The 17,333-nt window shown below is 35.1% G+C and overlaps 1 protein-coding gene across 1 annotated transcript; it reads right to left on the bottom strand.

Annotated features, from left to right (window-relative positions):
• Nucleotides 1-15,638: 15,638 nt before the first annotated feature.
• On the bottom strand, nucleotides 15,639-17,093 carry LOC149406973 (Plant Tudor-like protein). The gene is made up of 3 exons (XM_089626246.1): nucleotides 16,449-17,093; nucleotides 16,267-16,358; nucleotides 15,639-16,165 (listed from the first exon to the last, which is right to left on the bottom strand). The coding sequence occupies exons 1-2, from the start codon at nucleotides 16,881-16,883 to the stop codon at nucleotides 16,293-16,295; spliced, it is 501 nt and encodes a 166-aa protein (XP_089482372.1). The 5' UTR covers nucleotides 16,884-17,093; the 3' UTR covers nucleotides 15,639-16,165; nucleotides 16,267-16,292.
• Nucleotides 17,094-17,333: the final 240 nt, after the last annotated feature.

The raw sequence follows: 17,333 nt of genomic DNA, 5'->3' as shown, positions 1-17,333 counted from the left end.
CAGTGAAATTTGGACGCATGAACTTGGTGCGGTTTGCCATATTTTTCTTTTTTGTACTAAAATATCCTAATTTTTATCTGAAATTTGTAAAGAATTAGGTCATCGCGAACATTACTTATTGCGAAATAACCAACGTTTAAGAATTCATAGATATGTAGCCAAAAGAGTGACGTGGCAATAAATAGCTTCCAATCGTGTCCTTCAGCGTGAATTTAAACGTATCACTTTTACGTTCAGTTTTTTTAGGAAAATGGTTTAATAACCGATTAGTTGATATCATTCTTTATTAATTATTCATAGGTATATGATTGTTTCTTATTTTTTAGCAATTACGTATATTCACTATTCTTAATTATTTGATTGTTTCCTATTTTTTTAGCTATTACGTATATTGAATATACGTTGATTTGCAATTCAAAAATCAAATTCTTAGCGCTTTTCTCCAAATAAAAAAAAGTTCATATTTATTAATATTCGTCTTCATCTTATTTTTCATATTTTTTCAGGGGTTTTTTGTTGATGGTGCACGTTTTTTGGAAAAGTTCATAGGTTTCAATCATAGATCAAAGGAAGTTTCGTGCTTTCGGATCCGAAAATGAAAAGAGAGAGAGAGAGAGAGAGAGAGAGAGAGAGAGAGAGAGAGAGAGAGAGAGATATTGTTTTTCACGTAAAAAATTAGTTGTGAAAATCGCATATTAAATTCAAAGTCAACTACTAGTTGATTGCCTATAATTATGGGAAAAAAACTGATTATTTGAATTTAATGTATAAAATTGATCTCAAATTTTGAAAAGAAAAAAAAAGAACGGTATATTTAAGTGAAGGGCAAAAACAAAATTTCGATTAGTTACAACTATTGACACATCATCACAATGGCTATTTATTTAAAAGTTTTGAAACGTTGGCTATATTGAAACTAGCAACGTAGCCATTTTGAAACATGGTTTTTGGAATCTAGCCAACATTTGGTAAATTTTGCAATCTAGCCATTTACTGAAATTTACGGATATAAAATACATAAGTTACCCTTTTTCTTATACCTACTTGATCAAAACACTAGCCCATGTTTGACCGGTTTGAATTGTATACAGCCAATTAATTTCAGATTTTTATGCAATTTAATTGGATATTTAGCTAATTTAATAGGAGATTCGGTGATGTAATTAAAAGAGAAAATTTAATGCAATAAATGCACAAAAAATTTACCATAATTAACAGAAATTAGTAAATCAACGGAGATTAACAAAAATTTACACTGTATTTGCTTACACGGCTATAATTTCAGCAATTTGATTTCAGCTTTTTGAATTCATAATATGAGATTCGGTGATGTAATTAAAAGGGAAAGGAAATATTTATTTGATTGAATAAGTCAAACAATATAATGAATACACGTAATTATGATAAAATCTCGTTCAAAATTAGAAAATAAATTTGGAAAACAAAAATACCGTATTAAATGCGTATTAAAGGAAAGGAAAGAAATCGGCTCTACTTGCACATATGTAAATTTACCATAATTAACAGAAATTAACAAAGCAACGGAGATTAACAAAAATTTACGAACATTTACACTGTATTTGCTTACACGGCTATAATGTTCATTAAAGAAAAAAACGCTCAATAACCAACTTTGCCAAGTATAGAATTTTTTTTAAAATTCGAAATATAAACCGAGTATAACAAATTCGGCTACAAAACCAAGTTTCAAAACGTGGGCTAGTATTTTTTAAACCAAATCAAGACTAATATAGTAAATACCATCTTACATAAATATGACACGTCATCAAATTTGGCTAGATTCGAAAATTAAACGAAACGTTGGCTAAATTACAATTGCAACGTTTGATGTGGCTTAGATCGACTAATTTTTCTTATTAAAATTTAGTACTTGCATATTTAAGCTATTTCACTAGTTTTATACACCACTCCCAAAAGAATTCCCTTTTAAATTGAGCCAAAATCGATACGATTAACTACACCAATCTTCTTGCCAAATACCTGAACTTTAGCTTCTTACTCAATTTCTTTCCGCATTTCTACTTGGTTGATGCATCTTTTTTTTTTTTTTTTGGATTCTTGTTCATGTTAATTGTGCACAAGAAAAGAAAAAAAAATGTGCTAAAAAAATAAGAGAAAGAGAATTTTTTTTTGTAAAATTCACCAGATGATGACACGTGTACTTTCATCCATTTTAACAGCTTAAATTCTAACGGTGAACCTGACTGTAACAAAATCTTGACTTTGGGTACTTTGCCCACCAATTTTAAACATTGGGTACTTAAATGCAATAACCCGAAAACATTGGGTCTTTTTACCGCCATTTCCTCTACATGAAACGCTGATGATTTAGCCATATGTAAAAACCATAGTGTTCTGACGTTATATTATTTTTTTATTCTTAATTTCTTTTATTCATTAATTTGTTTGATTCTTTATCTTATTTCTTTTTTTTTAGTATGATATTCAACACTAAAAAATATAAATAAATTCTTATAAACTCTTAAATTTTTCATTCAAACTTATGAAATCTATTAAAAATTAAAATTTTAATTACTCATCAAACATTTAAATGAAATCATATGAAATCTATTATTAATTTTTTTTAAGGATCTTAATACTAATTATATATATATATATATATATATATATATTAATTTATAATAAAAAAATAATTATTACATTTTAGTATATATGTGAAAAGTGTGTTTTTTGCTTTACATCCACATCGTTTGATCAAGTTATATCTTTACTTACGACTAGATTCGAGCAATTTCAAGTATATGAAAATATTTTAGATTATTATTTAATTTAAAAGGTTAAAGTTGTTAGATGAATGAGATTTAAAAAAAAAAATTGAATTTGAAGTCTATTGATCAGTTAAATTTGTTTTCAAAAGTAGTTCGATTGAAACATGTTGATTATATCAAGAGTAAGAATAATGTATTATTTTAATTTTATGTGAAATGGTAATTAACGATTATATTTCTTTTGTTTTTATTTTCATGTCTCGCAAATATATATTTTTATATATATAAACAAGGCCTCATTTTTTATTTTTGCATAAGGCCACATCAAATATCGGGCCGGCCCTGACCACTCAACCCACATCGACCCTTAAACACTACTATCAACCATGGCTTCTTCTCTCTCTCACCTTCTTGCCGAAGAAGTCTTTCACCGACGGCAAAAATCCCCCATAGAACACATAGACCACTGTTAGGAATTCTTGCCCACGAGAAGATACTTATGTAAATTCTCGTTGAAATTATTAATAAAATAAAGTTTGACATTTATTATCTATTTGAATTGAAAGCGTTATTTCTTATTTATTGAGATTTATTAAAAATTCATTATTCCATAACCTCCGTATCTAACTGAGTCACGTGCTGGGCACCTGAGTTCGGGCGGTGTGCTAAAACATGGTCGATGACTGATATACGCCTGGAAAACTATATCTAAAGTCATATATGTAGAACACATATGTGAAGACTGATCACTATGTGGGAGCATTCTACACTTGTGGTAAGTGTACGACTTGGACAGGTCTTGGTATAGATGTGTCGTTTAAGGACCGTTACGACACACTAACCGAAGCCGCTATGATGGTCACAGTGAGACTTGATCTAAATCCTGAAGTGATCATGGACACTGGGTTATGTTACTGAGCTCTTTGACTCATTCGCTAAAAGGCTATTCATGCTAATCACAACTTATGTCTTGGGAGTTTTCTCAGAGCATAATTCGAGTGGGAAATGATTTACAGATACGGAATCCAGCCTTCCTGAAAGAAGGTTAATGTTCTCTCACCTAAGGGTTAATTCCAGAACCGATAGATTGCGCGCACTTTCGAAGTAAGTAACGTTCGAAAGAATCTTTCGCTAGGGAAGCAACAATGCTTAGGGCTGATATGTATCAAGGGAAGTATAATGGAATAAATTGACTTCTCTCGATACGGGTTGAACCTGGAGGATCATGATCACGAACTGACTATATCAGTGGACACTCGTCACGATGAGTAAATATAATTCTAGTACAAAGGAGAGTTCAGTCTTGGCTTACAAAGTGGAGTATTTGACCAAGATTAGACGAATCGATGAAAAAGGGAAATGACTATTTCGTCTTTTTCATCGGATCTGTTAAGCTTCTATTACTAGGTCCATAGTCTCCGATTCGGCTCTGATAAAGGCGGATAAGAACTTCCGTATAATAATGTTTATCATTATTCATCTCACTTGCTGTAATTATGATTGACAGCATTAATTCTGGAAAAACGGGTATTCGCAGAATTAAATAAATATTTATGGTAGAATTGTATATTTATTGTTTGATCAAGTAACACTACTACAAATATGGGCATCAGGTGCGGCAAAAGTCGCACCTGATGCCCAAAAAGTCGCACCCGATAGTATTATCGGGTGCGACTTTAGGTGCGACTAAGTCGCACCTAAAAGTCCATAGCTAATACTATTGTGTGCGACATGTCGCATCCAATAGTATATACTATTAGGTGCGACACTATTGGGTGCGACTTATCGCACCTGAAGTCGGACCTACTTTTTCGTGGGAACTTAAGAATAAGGCGGGAATTTGACTTTTGGGTGCGACATGTCGCACCCAATGCTCTTACCGCCAACTTATTGGGTGCGACTAGTCGCACCCAATACTCTTCCCGCCATAGTATTGGGTGCGGCTAGTCGCACCCAATACCCTTCCCGTCATAGTATTGGGTGCGACTAGTCGCACCTGATGCCCAATTTATTTTGAAAAAAAAAAAATTTACAAATAAATAGAATTATAATTAGAATTAAAAATTAATATTTCATATTAAAATATTTTTAATATACAAACAACTAATACGAGTTTGTTCGCTAATATAAAAATATACAAGTCCTATTTTCGTTGTTGCCTATAAAACTTATCGATAGAGGAGTTTCCTCTTCCAAATAAGTTGCCTCCGCGGCCACTGCTGCTTCATCCTCGGCCACTGCCGTTACCGCTAGGACGATCTCGATGAAACTCCGCAGAACCTAGCGTCACATTATTAGCCATTGCCGCTGATGTCGGCGTAGGCTAAGGATGTGGGCTTGTGGGGGAAGCCTGAGTATGCATCTGTGTAAACGAGAGCAGCTGTCGCTGCATCTCTTCCATCTGGATTTGTTGTGCCGCCATTTGAGCTTGTTGTGCTGCCAGCTGAGCTTGCAACTCGGTATACAGTACTGGATCGACACGTGCCTGAGATAACGAACCAGACGAGCTTCCGTCTTGAGCTCGAGCCACACTCAAAGCCCCAACTGGGGTCGTGGGTCCTATCCCGACATCTCAATCACGGCGTGGCCCGAGAACGTCATGCATCGCATACTCCTCTGCGCGTTCGAGGCTCAGCTCTTCGCCTTGCTCCTCCGCTTGTCGCAAAATATCTGCCACTTGGGCGTTGATTCGCGCCTTTACAAAAAAACCAAATAAAATTATTATATAATTATTATTAAGTAATTAAATAAAGTAACTTACAAATTGTTGATTCGCGAAGGGCGTTGTCCAGTTGCCGTTAATATCTTGATGGTTTTTCTCTCACGTCGCTAATGCGGAGGGTAATGTCCCATCATCCTTCCTCTGCAATTTTTAATCATCAAAATAAGACTAATGTGTCTAATGCTAATAAAAATTAAGCAACTTACGCTCTTTTGTCGATGAGCGAAAAAAGGTATCGACCCTTGTCTAGCATTTGTCTGCTTCTTCTTCGCATTTTGTCTGTTGCGATCAGCCTTTGCCTGCGAGACATAAATTCATTTCATTCGATTCGATGAGAAAAAAAAATCATGTTCAACTCATACCTTATGTGCCGGTGTGTTGAACACCTCTATTGCCTTCAACCAAACCTCGTGCGTATAGCCCTTTGGTGTTTCTTCTCTGGCGAGCTCTATTTTCCCGCAAAACTTGTTGAAGAATCTAGATGATAACTTTGACTTTTGGTTGCGTCGCAACCGCTTCATTTCGCGAATGATAGTAGACTCTATCTCGTTGCGAATGCAATCAGCTGGCTCTTTCTCGCCAGTTGCAGGATCCTCGTACACAAAACGGTACTCGTTATGGATTGCGGTCATAACGACCGTCACATGCTGAGGCTCGACTTCATTCCAGTCGTTTGTGTGTGCTTGAAACGTTGCCTTGATCAAGTTTCCAAGACGGTTCGAGAAGGTGCCGATCATGGTATTTAGCTCCTTGATGTCCTGGTAGAACATCATGCGTCGTCGATCGTAGCGAACTACATTCGCACCAGGAGTCCCTACCCCTGCTCTCGCTGACACGAGACCCTTCGTTGGTCCACGTGTGTTCTTCGATCCGGAGGATCCCGGCGTCTGTGGTGGATCCTCGCCTCCACCTGCTCCAGTCGACATCCTATAAGAAGAAAACACGATTAGAAAACAAAGAAAATGGATTGTTTTTTAAAAATGGACTGTTTCTAGTGGATTTTGATTCTAATTGGTTCAAAACTCTACCGAAATTTTGGCAGAGTTTCCCCTATAACATTGTTAAACCACAAACCTGCAAAGTACTTTAAAAACATTTAAAATCCATCCAGAAACTATCATATTAATTAACTAAGTCCTAAACCGAGCCTCCGTGGCTCGGTCACAACATTTTATCAATGAAAACTATAAAACAATCACTCAATAATTAATTAATTACAATATCATAAACAACTAATCTAATAAAATAGTTTAAACAATTAACCAATTTCAATCTTAATTAAACTATTTCTTCAAAAAAAAAATCTTAATTAAACTAACATTTAAAATTTAAAATTAGTTACATAACCAATTTCATTATTAAGTACAAAGTGTTAACAATTAAACTATAAATTAATTAGTTAACTAAACTAACAACTTATTAACCAATTTGATTTCCATTACAATTTCAATTTCAAAATAATATTTAATCTAAACTTTTACAATTACAATTAATTTCAACTAAACATTAACCTAAGCATATTACTAAACTAATTATAAACACTATATATATTAACAATTATAATTACATTAATTAATACATGTTACTAAACTAATTATAAATACTACATATATATTAACAACTATAATTACATTAATTAATACATGTTAACAATCAAAATCAAACTAAGCATACTAACAATTTATTTGATTTGAAACGTAAATACTAAACTACTAAACATACTAAACACATATATAGAATTTGAAACTAAACATACTAAATTACTAATTAAAACTAATTAATAATTATTAACACTAATTATATATGCTAATTAAAACATACTAAATTACTAATTAAAACATACTAAACCATTTAAAAAAAAAATTCTTCATATATATATATATATAATACTAATTATTAATATATATATATACACAAAAAAATATTATACCTTAGGCGGAGGAGATCGAACCGGCGCGGAGGAGCGAAGGCGGAGGAAAGGACCGGCGCGGAGGAGAGGACCGGCGCAGAGGAGCGGCTGCGGAGGATCGGCGCGGAGGAGAGGACCGGCGCGGAGGAGCGGCTGCGGAGGAAAGGACCGACGGAGGAAGAGAAGACCGGTCTGAGAAGAGCGGCGCGCGGACTTGGACGTCGGAGAAGGCGCGCGGACTTGGACGTCGGAGAAGGCTCGGAGAAGAGAGATGGAGAGAAGGAGGGAGAGTCGCAGAGGGAGGGAGAGATGGAGGGAGAGTCGCAGAGGGAGGGAGATAGGGAGGGAGAGTCGCAGAGGGAGGGGAAGAGGGAGGGAGAGTCGGAGTTTGAGAGAGAGAGGCTGTGAAGAAGTGAAGAAGATGAAGAAGACGAAGCTGAGTTTAAAAACTAACCCTAGTAATCAGGTGCGACAAGTCGCACCTGATACTAAAATAGGTGCGACTAGTCGCACCTAAAAAAGTTAATAAGTGCGACTAGTCGCACCTGAAAGTAAAAAAAAAATCTAAAAATTAATTCCACGTCAGACAAATGGAAAAAATGAGGGAGAGAAGTTGAGCGCCGATTTTTTTTTAGACTTTCAGGTGCGACTAGTCGCACCTGAAAGTTTTGAAAACTATTGGGTGCGACTAGTCGCACCCAATACCACTTAAAATCAACGAATTTTTTTTCATTTTTGGAGCCCTTTGGGTTCGACTAGTCGCACCTGATGCCTAATTAGGTGCGATTTGTCGCACCTAATGCCCTTCCGCACCAGAAAGGCTTATTTGTAGTAGTGTAAATAAACAATTATTAATTATTTGTTTATTGTTGGACCAAGTAAATAAATTATTAATTGGGTTTTAAGCAATTGGGCATTGCACACATGGAAAAGTCGAATTAGGGTTTTGGCACTAGGAAGTTGCGCAAATCACCTTGGCCGTGTGCCATCAAGTTCGACCATTTCAAGTTGGTATTTACCAATATTTTCTCTTTAGTTGTTTAAATAAAGGAGAGAGAATAATATAAGATATTGTCTTTTATTCTCTCCTTATTTAAAGGAAAGTATTTAGGAGAATATATGAGAATATATATTTAAAGGGAAATAATATATTCTCATTTATTATCTCACTAAATAAAATATTCTCTATTTAAATAAAGAATAATATCTCATAGATATTGATCTGATGGATGAGAGAAAAAGTAGGATTCACTTGTTGAGATCCAAGGGCATAGATTAAATCCTTTAGTGTGAACACAATAAAAGGAAATAATATATTCTGGAAGGTTCCATGAATATCTCCTTTTACTACTATAAATAGGGGTTCATGGGAAGGCAAAAATTAAGCAATTAATTTGTGAAAAAATTCGTGCATTCTAGCCTCCCTTGGCCGTGCACTTCTGCCTCTCCCTCCTCTCGGAAATTCGTTTCCATTCTTAGTAAAATAAGAGCGAGATCTCGAAACACCTAGTTTCTTGATCTAGTAAGATAAAGATTGTGCCCACTCATCTTTCTTATTCGTCTCGGAGATTATGTTTCGGAAGACTAAGGTGTCATCCTCGAGTCCTTCATCAAGACGACGCAAGGAGTACGCGATTGGTTTAGGAGCGTTCTGTAGCTGAACCGAAAATCAATGTAAGTATTCGTTTACTCTTAAATCGGTTTCTTGACATATATGCTCTCGTATAAAATTAATTAACGTAAATCTAGATCTTCTCATATAATCAATTAATTAATTAGCGTAATTAATTACTTTTCCGCAATTATATGGTTATATGGGAGAATCATCCCCAACAACCACTCCATAACCATTCCTCTCTACATCTACCAAACTCTGAGCTCGTAAAGGCGTAGAGGGAAAAGAGCCGAGAAAAGGTCGTCGTCAAGACTCGGATAGTTCTCGAAAATGCCAAACTCGAAGTCTTCGGTCCTGTCGGAGCCCACGCGGAGAGACAGTCCGGTGATTGACGAAGTCTTTGTCCGGGCCAAGGATGTGTTGCGTTCGACGGTATCCCAAGGGCGAGGCTTTCCATGAGAAGTGTCTCTCGTACTTGGTCTCCACGAGGACAGATTGCGACAACAACTATGAGATTCTCGAGAAGCTCAAAGTCGGGATCGAGCCCGTGGGCAGTTTGGTGGAAGAGAGAGGATCGAACCCATGGGCAGTCTGATGAACCATATTTTTAGATTTGGGGATTTTTTTTATTTCATTCTTTAATTCATTTGGTTTGAATAATAATTAATTTTCTCTTTTAAATGCAATGATAAATGTTATTATGTTTATAAAACTCTCACTCTTAACATTATAACATCAGATGCAAGAATTCAAAACAATAGTTACGGACGTGTTGCGCTCCATCCTTGGCGCGCCGCGCCACTTGGAATTTCGTCACTGCGCGCCGCGCAATCCGTGCATCGAGCTCAGCTTTCGCACGAAACATGCAGCTTCACGTGCACACGTTGCGCGCCGCGCGAATTGTCGAGCATGCTGCGCAGGGCATTGGACGCGGCGCACAAATCCTGTAATGCGCCACGCGAAGACAAAAACAACATTTCCAAATTTTGGTGTTTTGAGTTTTTAAGATGTTAGATTAAATCTAACGGCTGGGATTGATCCATAAATAACCCTAAACAAGTCATATATATATATATATATATATATATATATATATATATATATATATATATATATATTAGAAGCCTCATAAACATAAATTAGGTTTTGTTTTTTTTAGAATAGTGTTTGGCGCATCGGGAGAGAAGGAAAGCCGGAGAAGAAACTGTTCATCACCACCACCACCAAAATAAGAGTTGTTTCATCTTCTTCTCTCGAGTTCTAGAACTCTCATTTATTATAAAAGTTGTTTTAATTTAGTATTCATGGTTTCTTTTTTATTTATTGTGTGTTTCTGTTATTGTCAACGCCATGAATTGAACTTCGAGAGGGTGATGGTGTAGCAATTCTTGATTATGGTTATGGATTCTTTTTAGTTAATTGAAGTATTTATTTTTGCTCCATCTTGCTTTGTTTGATTTAATTCTGATCGTAATGCTTGAATGTGATTAGTTACTTCATTCATGATGTTAGAATTGACTTTATGCTTGATAAAGATTAGGTTGAGTGTGCTCTTGAATTAAATTACTGTAATACATTCTAGGCTAGAGATAGCTAGGCTATTACAGAGTCGTATGCACGTTCTTGTGGTTAATGCTAGTCGTATTTTAGGAGTAGGGATCGAGAGATAGAATTCTGACATATGCCTAGGTTGTTAAATGCTCGAGAGAGAGATTTAGCAATACGATTAACGTGAGCCTGATTAGCTACGTGATTAGCAAAGTAGGAGAGTGTATAAATCGAGTTTGAATCCCGTGAATCTAAACCGTATGAGAGACTTGTGAAACCATTGCCCTTGTCTTTTCATTACCGTAAAGTCCACGTTTATTTGCTTTATTTATTTATATGTCAATATTAGCTACAATCATTCTCTCCCAGTCCTTGAGTTCAATTCGTTACTAGTTGGTTTCAATAATCGGTTAAGCATAGTCTTCGTGGGATCGACTTGTTCTTACGATTATATTACTTGGATGATTACGTGCACTTGCGTATGGAAATATCCGCCTACGCTCAACTCTGAACGGTGAGCAAGACTCGGGTTCGCACCTCTCGGCCTGCTCTCAGCTCTGAACGACGAAGACATTTTTTCATCTCCATTTTGATATTCGTGACTAAGTGATGAACCAAACATTAGATTTGAATAATAATTAATTTTCTCTTTTAAATGTAATAATAAATGCTATTTTGTTTACAAAACTCTCACTCTTAACATCATATGGTAACATGTGGAATTCCGTTTATACTTAACATGGTAAGTAGTAACGGCGACGCTGAATACAAACATAAGAGATTTTACCTGTCGAAAAAAAAGACTAAACTATATCTGGTGTAAAACTTTAGGGATTTATGCCGCTATTTTCCCTTTTTTTTCTATTATCATTTCATCATATATCTGTCGTATTTAGTTTTGACATATCTGTCGTATTTAGTCCTTTTTTATTTAGCCGGAGATTTTTATGCCGTAAATCATGTTTGTTGCCCTAAAACGATCGAGCATATAAACATCTACTATTTCCTTTCTTGCAATTTTCACAGTATATCAGTTGACCATAATTTGTTGTCGTTCCCCTTATATCAAGTAATTTTCACGTACGTGTTACCAAAAGAAAAGTGATTTCATGTTCGATTCATAGGTGGCAGAGCCACGTAGGACCGGGCTCACTCTCTATACACATTTCCACACTCCCACACGTGACTTGTTTGGGAACCCATGTTCCAACTCTTCTTTTTCCTCTATATAATCCAACTACACACAAAACTATAAACAATCGGTCTTCCACAAAATTACAAAATTATCATCTTCCTTTGCTTTTCCTCTCTTTTCCAGGCCAGTTTTTCTTGCCAGCTTAGAAAATGTCTACCGTGACGGAAATGTCTAGAGTCCCCAAGGAAAACGACGCGCCATCAACGTCGTGCAAGGAAGATACTCTCGAGAGTCGAATAGTAGAAGGCGAAACCGAGTCGACCATACTTATAGAAATAGAAAACGATTTCGACGATGATGACAATGTTACCGTAGCTCCGGCAGCATGAATGTTTGTTTTTTAATTATTGAGATATCAATTTCAATTTATTACGTAGCCCAACTACGTATAATATTCAATAACACACGAGCATTCTTTCACAAGATTACAGTCTCATCTCTTCATTTATTTTCCTTTTTTATTCAAGTGTTTGTTTTATAAATTTTCTTGTTAGCATATATATAATGTTTCGCCGACTTACGGAGAAGATGACTCGCCATCAACCGAAACCGAGCCGGTCATACTTAGCAAAGTAGATTATGATGTTGACGACGACGACGACGACGACGATGGTACGATTGCTCCTGCAGCATGATTTCTTTTTAGTATTATATAGCTACATTTAAAATGTGCAAGTATCAAGATTTCAGTAATATTTATAATAAATCGTTAGACTTGCCATCAACATTGTGCAAGGAGAACAATTTTGAAAGTCAAATAATTGAAACCGAAACCAAGTCAGTCATACTTAGCCAAGTAGATTATGATGTCGGTGACGACGATGATGATGGTCCTTATGATTATGCTCCAGTTGCATGATTTCTCTTTTAGTGTTATAGATACATTTAAAATGTGCAAGTATCAGATTTCAATAATATTTTTTTAAAGTGATAAATTATTTATATAAATTGTTAACTCCTTATCACCTTGCACGATGACACTTCTGATAACCAAATAATTGAAATCGAAATCAAGTGGATCATACTTATCAAGGTAGATGATGATGTTGACGATGCCGAAAAAATTATGATTATGCTCCTGCTGCATAATTTCTTTTTTAGTAATATAGTTACATTTAAAATTTGCAAGAATCAGATTTTAATTTTAAAAAAATTAATTAAAGTGATAAAATATTGATATTAATCATCAAAAAATTTGATTACAATGTTAAAATTTAACAATGTAATTTTAGTTATTTTTATTGAAAACTTAAAATGACTATTTTAAATAATTCATTTATACGCCGTGTGCTTGTTATTTATTTAGTTGTAATTTTTTTTTTCCAGATAATTAGTTGTATATTACAGATTGCTTACCAAAGACTTGACGATGGATATATAAATATTCTGAGGTCACATGCATAAAGGTACGTCGTCATCTAAATATTGACTTGACTTCCTAAACCTATTAGAATAGTCTTTTAGAGAGAGAAGCATGCATATGATATAATCAGCAGATCATAAATAAATAAAATAACAATAAGTAGCGGAAACGTAACCACTGAGTTTATTTTTTTTATCGGGTCTATTAAGTATATAATCATATTTATAATTTTATGTTGCTACATAGTTAACATTTTGTAAATTTTAAGTAAAAAATCACGTCCAAAGACGAAGCTACTTCCAACTCAGGGAGCACTTTAGTCCCTCCTCAAAATTTTTTTTGCACTTTTTATCCATTTTTTAAAAAAGTTTACATTTTTTACTCTAAATATTTATAAATTAGCCCCACTTGAATTATTTTTTGCACATTAACCCCCCAACCCGAATTCCTAACTTCGTCCCTGGACACGTCCATATACTTACACGCGTAAATTGACGTAAATACCACACATTTTTATTTCAATGAAAGGGTAAATCAGGAATGTCACGTCATCTTTATGGCTATTTATAAAAAAAAATTACGATGGTGACACTATATAACAATCTCAAACGTTTTATAGTTGGCTAGTTACCTATTTTTTTGTATTTTACTTTTTTTTTTTGGGGAATTTTCGTTTAAAATACACAAAATTTTATACATTAATTATATATAAAAACATGTGCATATCTACATAAATATCTCTCATTAGCCTGCATCAATTCATTATAGCTCGGTGCAAGTTAAGTAATTGCGCAGCCTACACCAAGTCATTGCACTCCGCTGCAGTCCGGATTATATTTTTTTTTTACAAAAATGGGCAACATCAATTCTTTTTAGAGATGGTGTAGCTTTAATATATATATATATATATATATATAGAAATGAGTTCATTTTTACTGTGAGTCTGTGACTTGCGGCGGGCTACAGTGACCTGCGGTGGGCTGCGATAGCCGTAACATAAAGATATCTATGTAAAAATGCTGATAATTTTCAATTTTTATCATTAACCTTATTGAATTTTGTAGAGGTTCACTCGCTGAAATCAAAATTTCTTTGTTCTTTACATTAACAACGGTTACTCTAAGGTGATCATACTCACACAACAATAACAACACCCAGTGGCGGATCCAGACTTTGAGGAGAGGGGGGGCCAAATATGAAATTAGGCTGAAAAAGAAAAAAAAAAAAATTTAAGCCCGAAAATTGGGGCTTAGGGGGGCCCAGGCCACCTGAAGGTTGCACCTGGGTCCGCCCCTGACAACACCATGTCGCACTTGTTCACACAAAGACGCAATAGAAACAGCTAAAAAAAACTTGCAAATGATGGCTCTATAAATATAATAATAAATAGAAAATAAAATGTAGACCAAAGATTTAAATTTCCGATGTCATTTCGATGGTCCTGAAAGATAGAAAATCGACGGAAAATGGATACAAAAATATTTTTCAAAGAAAAGCGGCTTATCAATAGATAAGCCGACATAAAAAGTGTTGCACAATATAATTAAAAACATAGATTTTATTATTTCTACTAAAATTTGGAGGGAAAACCCAATACTAAAATAATTTAGAAGTTTAAGGTAAACGTTTGACATGTTTAAAATATAACCGGTTATTTGGTAATCATGAGAAATTTTTTATAATTAATTTCAATTTTTATATATCGATTTTTACTCAAATTTATTTATTTTCTCTTGTTTTTACCTGAAAATTTTAAAAATGAACCCGTCTTGATTTTTTTTTTTTTTTTTTTTTTTACTTTAGCCCTCTTTAAGTATGTTTGGAGTCTAGCTCCGTCCATGATGCAAGGGAAAAAGTAAGAAGAAGAATAATATTTTTTTGCCATGCACGGCAAAAGAAGAAGAAGATTCAGAAAAGTTCGGTGTGAAACTATTTAAAAAGAGATCGAAAATGCAATACAAAAAAGGGCACATAAAAGATTACCCCTTTCTTTGTTGCATTCACATTCATTCAAGAAACCAAGTGTCACAACATTCGTTATTTTATTTTTTTTCTTCTTTAAACATTCGTTATTCTTATCTGTTCTTTTCCTTCCCTATTTTTTTTTTTTTTTTTTTTTTGAATAGAAATGGATTTCCATTAAGAAATTGGTAAAATACCCAAAAATACAGGAGAATTACATCTTAGCACAAGGAACACAACAGACCTAAGTCGGAGTGAATCTAACACTAAGTTCAGATAATCGCGCAATTTTGTGCATACTTCCGACAAAAGGAAGAACAACGAGCACAAGAGAAATCGAGCACATATATGGCTCTTTCAAAATATCCATAACGGATGATGGAGAAATCCAATCAACCTTGATCCGATGACCAAGAAGAAGATGATTCTTCTACCTGCATAGAGAAAACTCTAACAGGAAATCCAAAACGACAAAGGAGACAACGGCTAATCCGCCTCCATAATAAGCCAAAACAAGCAAATCACAACAATAAATTAAAAGTTTCACACATAAACTAATACTGAGACTGAAAAGAAAATCTAAAATCGGAAATTGACATTAAAGCAGTAAACTTTTCTCTTCTACATAAAATGTACGTCTGGTTTCATTTCTTTTCCCCTTTCAGAACTGATTCTTACTTAGATTGGAGTGATTAATAGTGTACTAAAAGTGATATGTTTACTTAAAACACGCAAAGAAGAAAAAGAAAAAGAAAAGACAACTATACCAAGACAAAACTCCATTTAAGGAAACAGATTATAACCTATAACACAAAGGACATCCTTATATCCCATCCGACAATAGCTCAAACCCAGATTTTTTTTAACCAAAAAAAGACTCAATAGCCAAGCTGAAGAACCATCGAGAGTTTCTCTGTTTTCCCATCCTTACCTTAAAAAGATACTTCAACTATACATTACAGTCAAGTATATATATACTAACGACCATTCTACTACACAAAATGACATTTATCTTACATCTTCAAAAACTCCTATATATATTACTACTAATTAACCAGCTACAATACCCTTGCTTGAAGCCATCCAAGTCCATCTTCAAACCTTCAAAACAAAACCAAGAAAAAACATCAGAGATATAACAAAGAGGCAAAGAGCCGAAAAATTAAATTCCACAAAAAAAAAAAACTAATAGACTTACTCACCAAAATAATAATAAACGTCATTGAGATCAGGACACAGAAACATTAGGATCGACATTGAATTGCTGCTGAAACCCAACCATCCTCTTCTTACCCTAATACACACACGAAAAAAAATAATTAATTAAAAAAGATTACAAGAAGAGTAATTAGTTAAAAAGAGAGGGAAAAAGAAGAATGAAAACCTTGTTGTTCTTGGAAGGAGAGACCCATTTGGCTCTGACCCAATCAAGGTGAGGCCTGATGCGAGAGAGAGGGTAATTGATCAAATCCCCGGTGGTCTCGAACAGAACAGAGTAGGTCTCTGAGTCCACTCTTCCAACGATCACGCCGACCCACCAACCGTCGTTGTCGAAGGCGTCGACGGAGTCTTGCGGTGCGAACTGGATCGGCTTCGGCTTCGGCGGCGGCGGCGCTGGCCGGATCTCGCGGTGGCGGACGGTCTCGACGAGGGGCTCGGCGGAGATGTCGTTTTCGAAGAGGCGGTCGTATCGGAGGACGTAGAGGTCGGGTCGGAGCTGAGACACCACCGTCGCTTCGTAGTACGACCCCACGAAACCCTCTTCTCTGCTGCAGATTTCGATCTTGTCGTCTCGGACGTACACGTAATTGAACGCCATGTCGTAGTCTCTGGACCAGACAGGGGTTTAAGGGTTTTGGTTGCTTGATTCAGAATTTTAGAGAATGGGAAAAGACACAAGGGTTTTTCTTTGGGAGAAAGATCTTGGAGTTGGAGACTTGTACTTTCTATTTTAAAACGAGGAATGTTGTTTGCCTCCCTCAAATATAATGTTGTTAGTTTCCCTTTACTGATTCATTTTTTTTTTTTTTTTTAAATGATAACCATGACTTTTGGATGGTGCTAATCTGTTCTCTCATGTATTATGTTATACTTTAACCTATGCGGGCACAGGCGGTAAACAAAATCCACACAGATATTTCGATCCAAAAATGGAAAATATCCACACAGATATTTCGATCCAAAAATGGAAAATATCTAAAGTATCTATCGTGTTTAATCGAAATGCGAAATTTATTTCCTCTATTATTAAAAATATCAGACAAATCTC

Source organism: Urtica dioica, chromosome 1 (assembly GCF_054948205.1).
Source record: "Urtica dioica subsp. dioica isolate 48M chromosome 1, U.dioica_male_clone48M_v1_H2, whole genome shotgun sequence".
NCBI lineage: Eukaryota > Viridiplantae > Streptophyta > Magnoliopsida > Rosales > Urticaceae > Urtica > Urtica dioica.
Note: the sequence above shows the minus strand (reverse complement) of the source record. Positions and strands in the feature narration are given on the sequence as shown.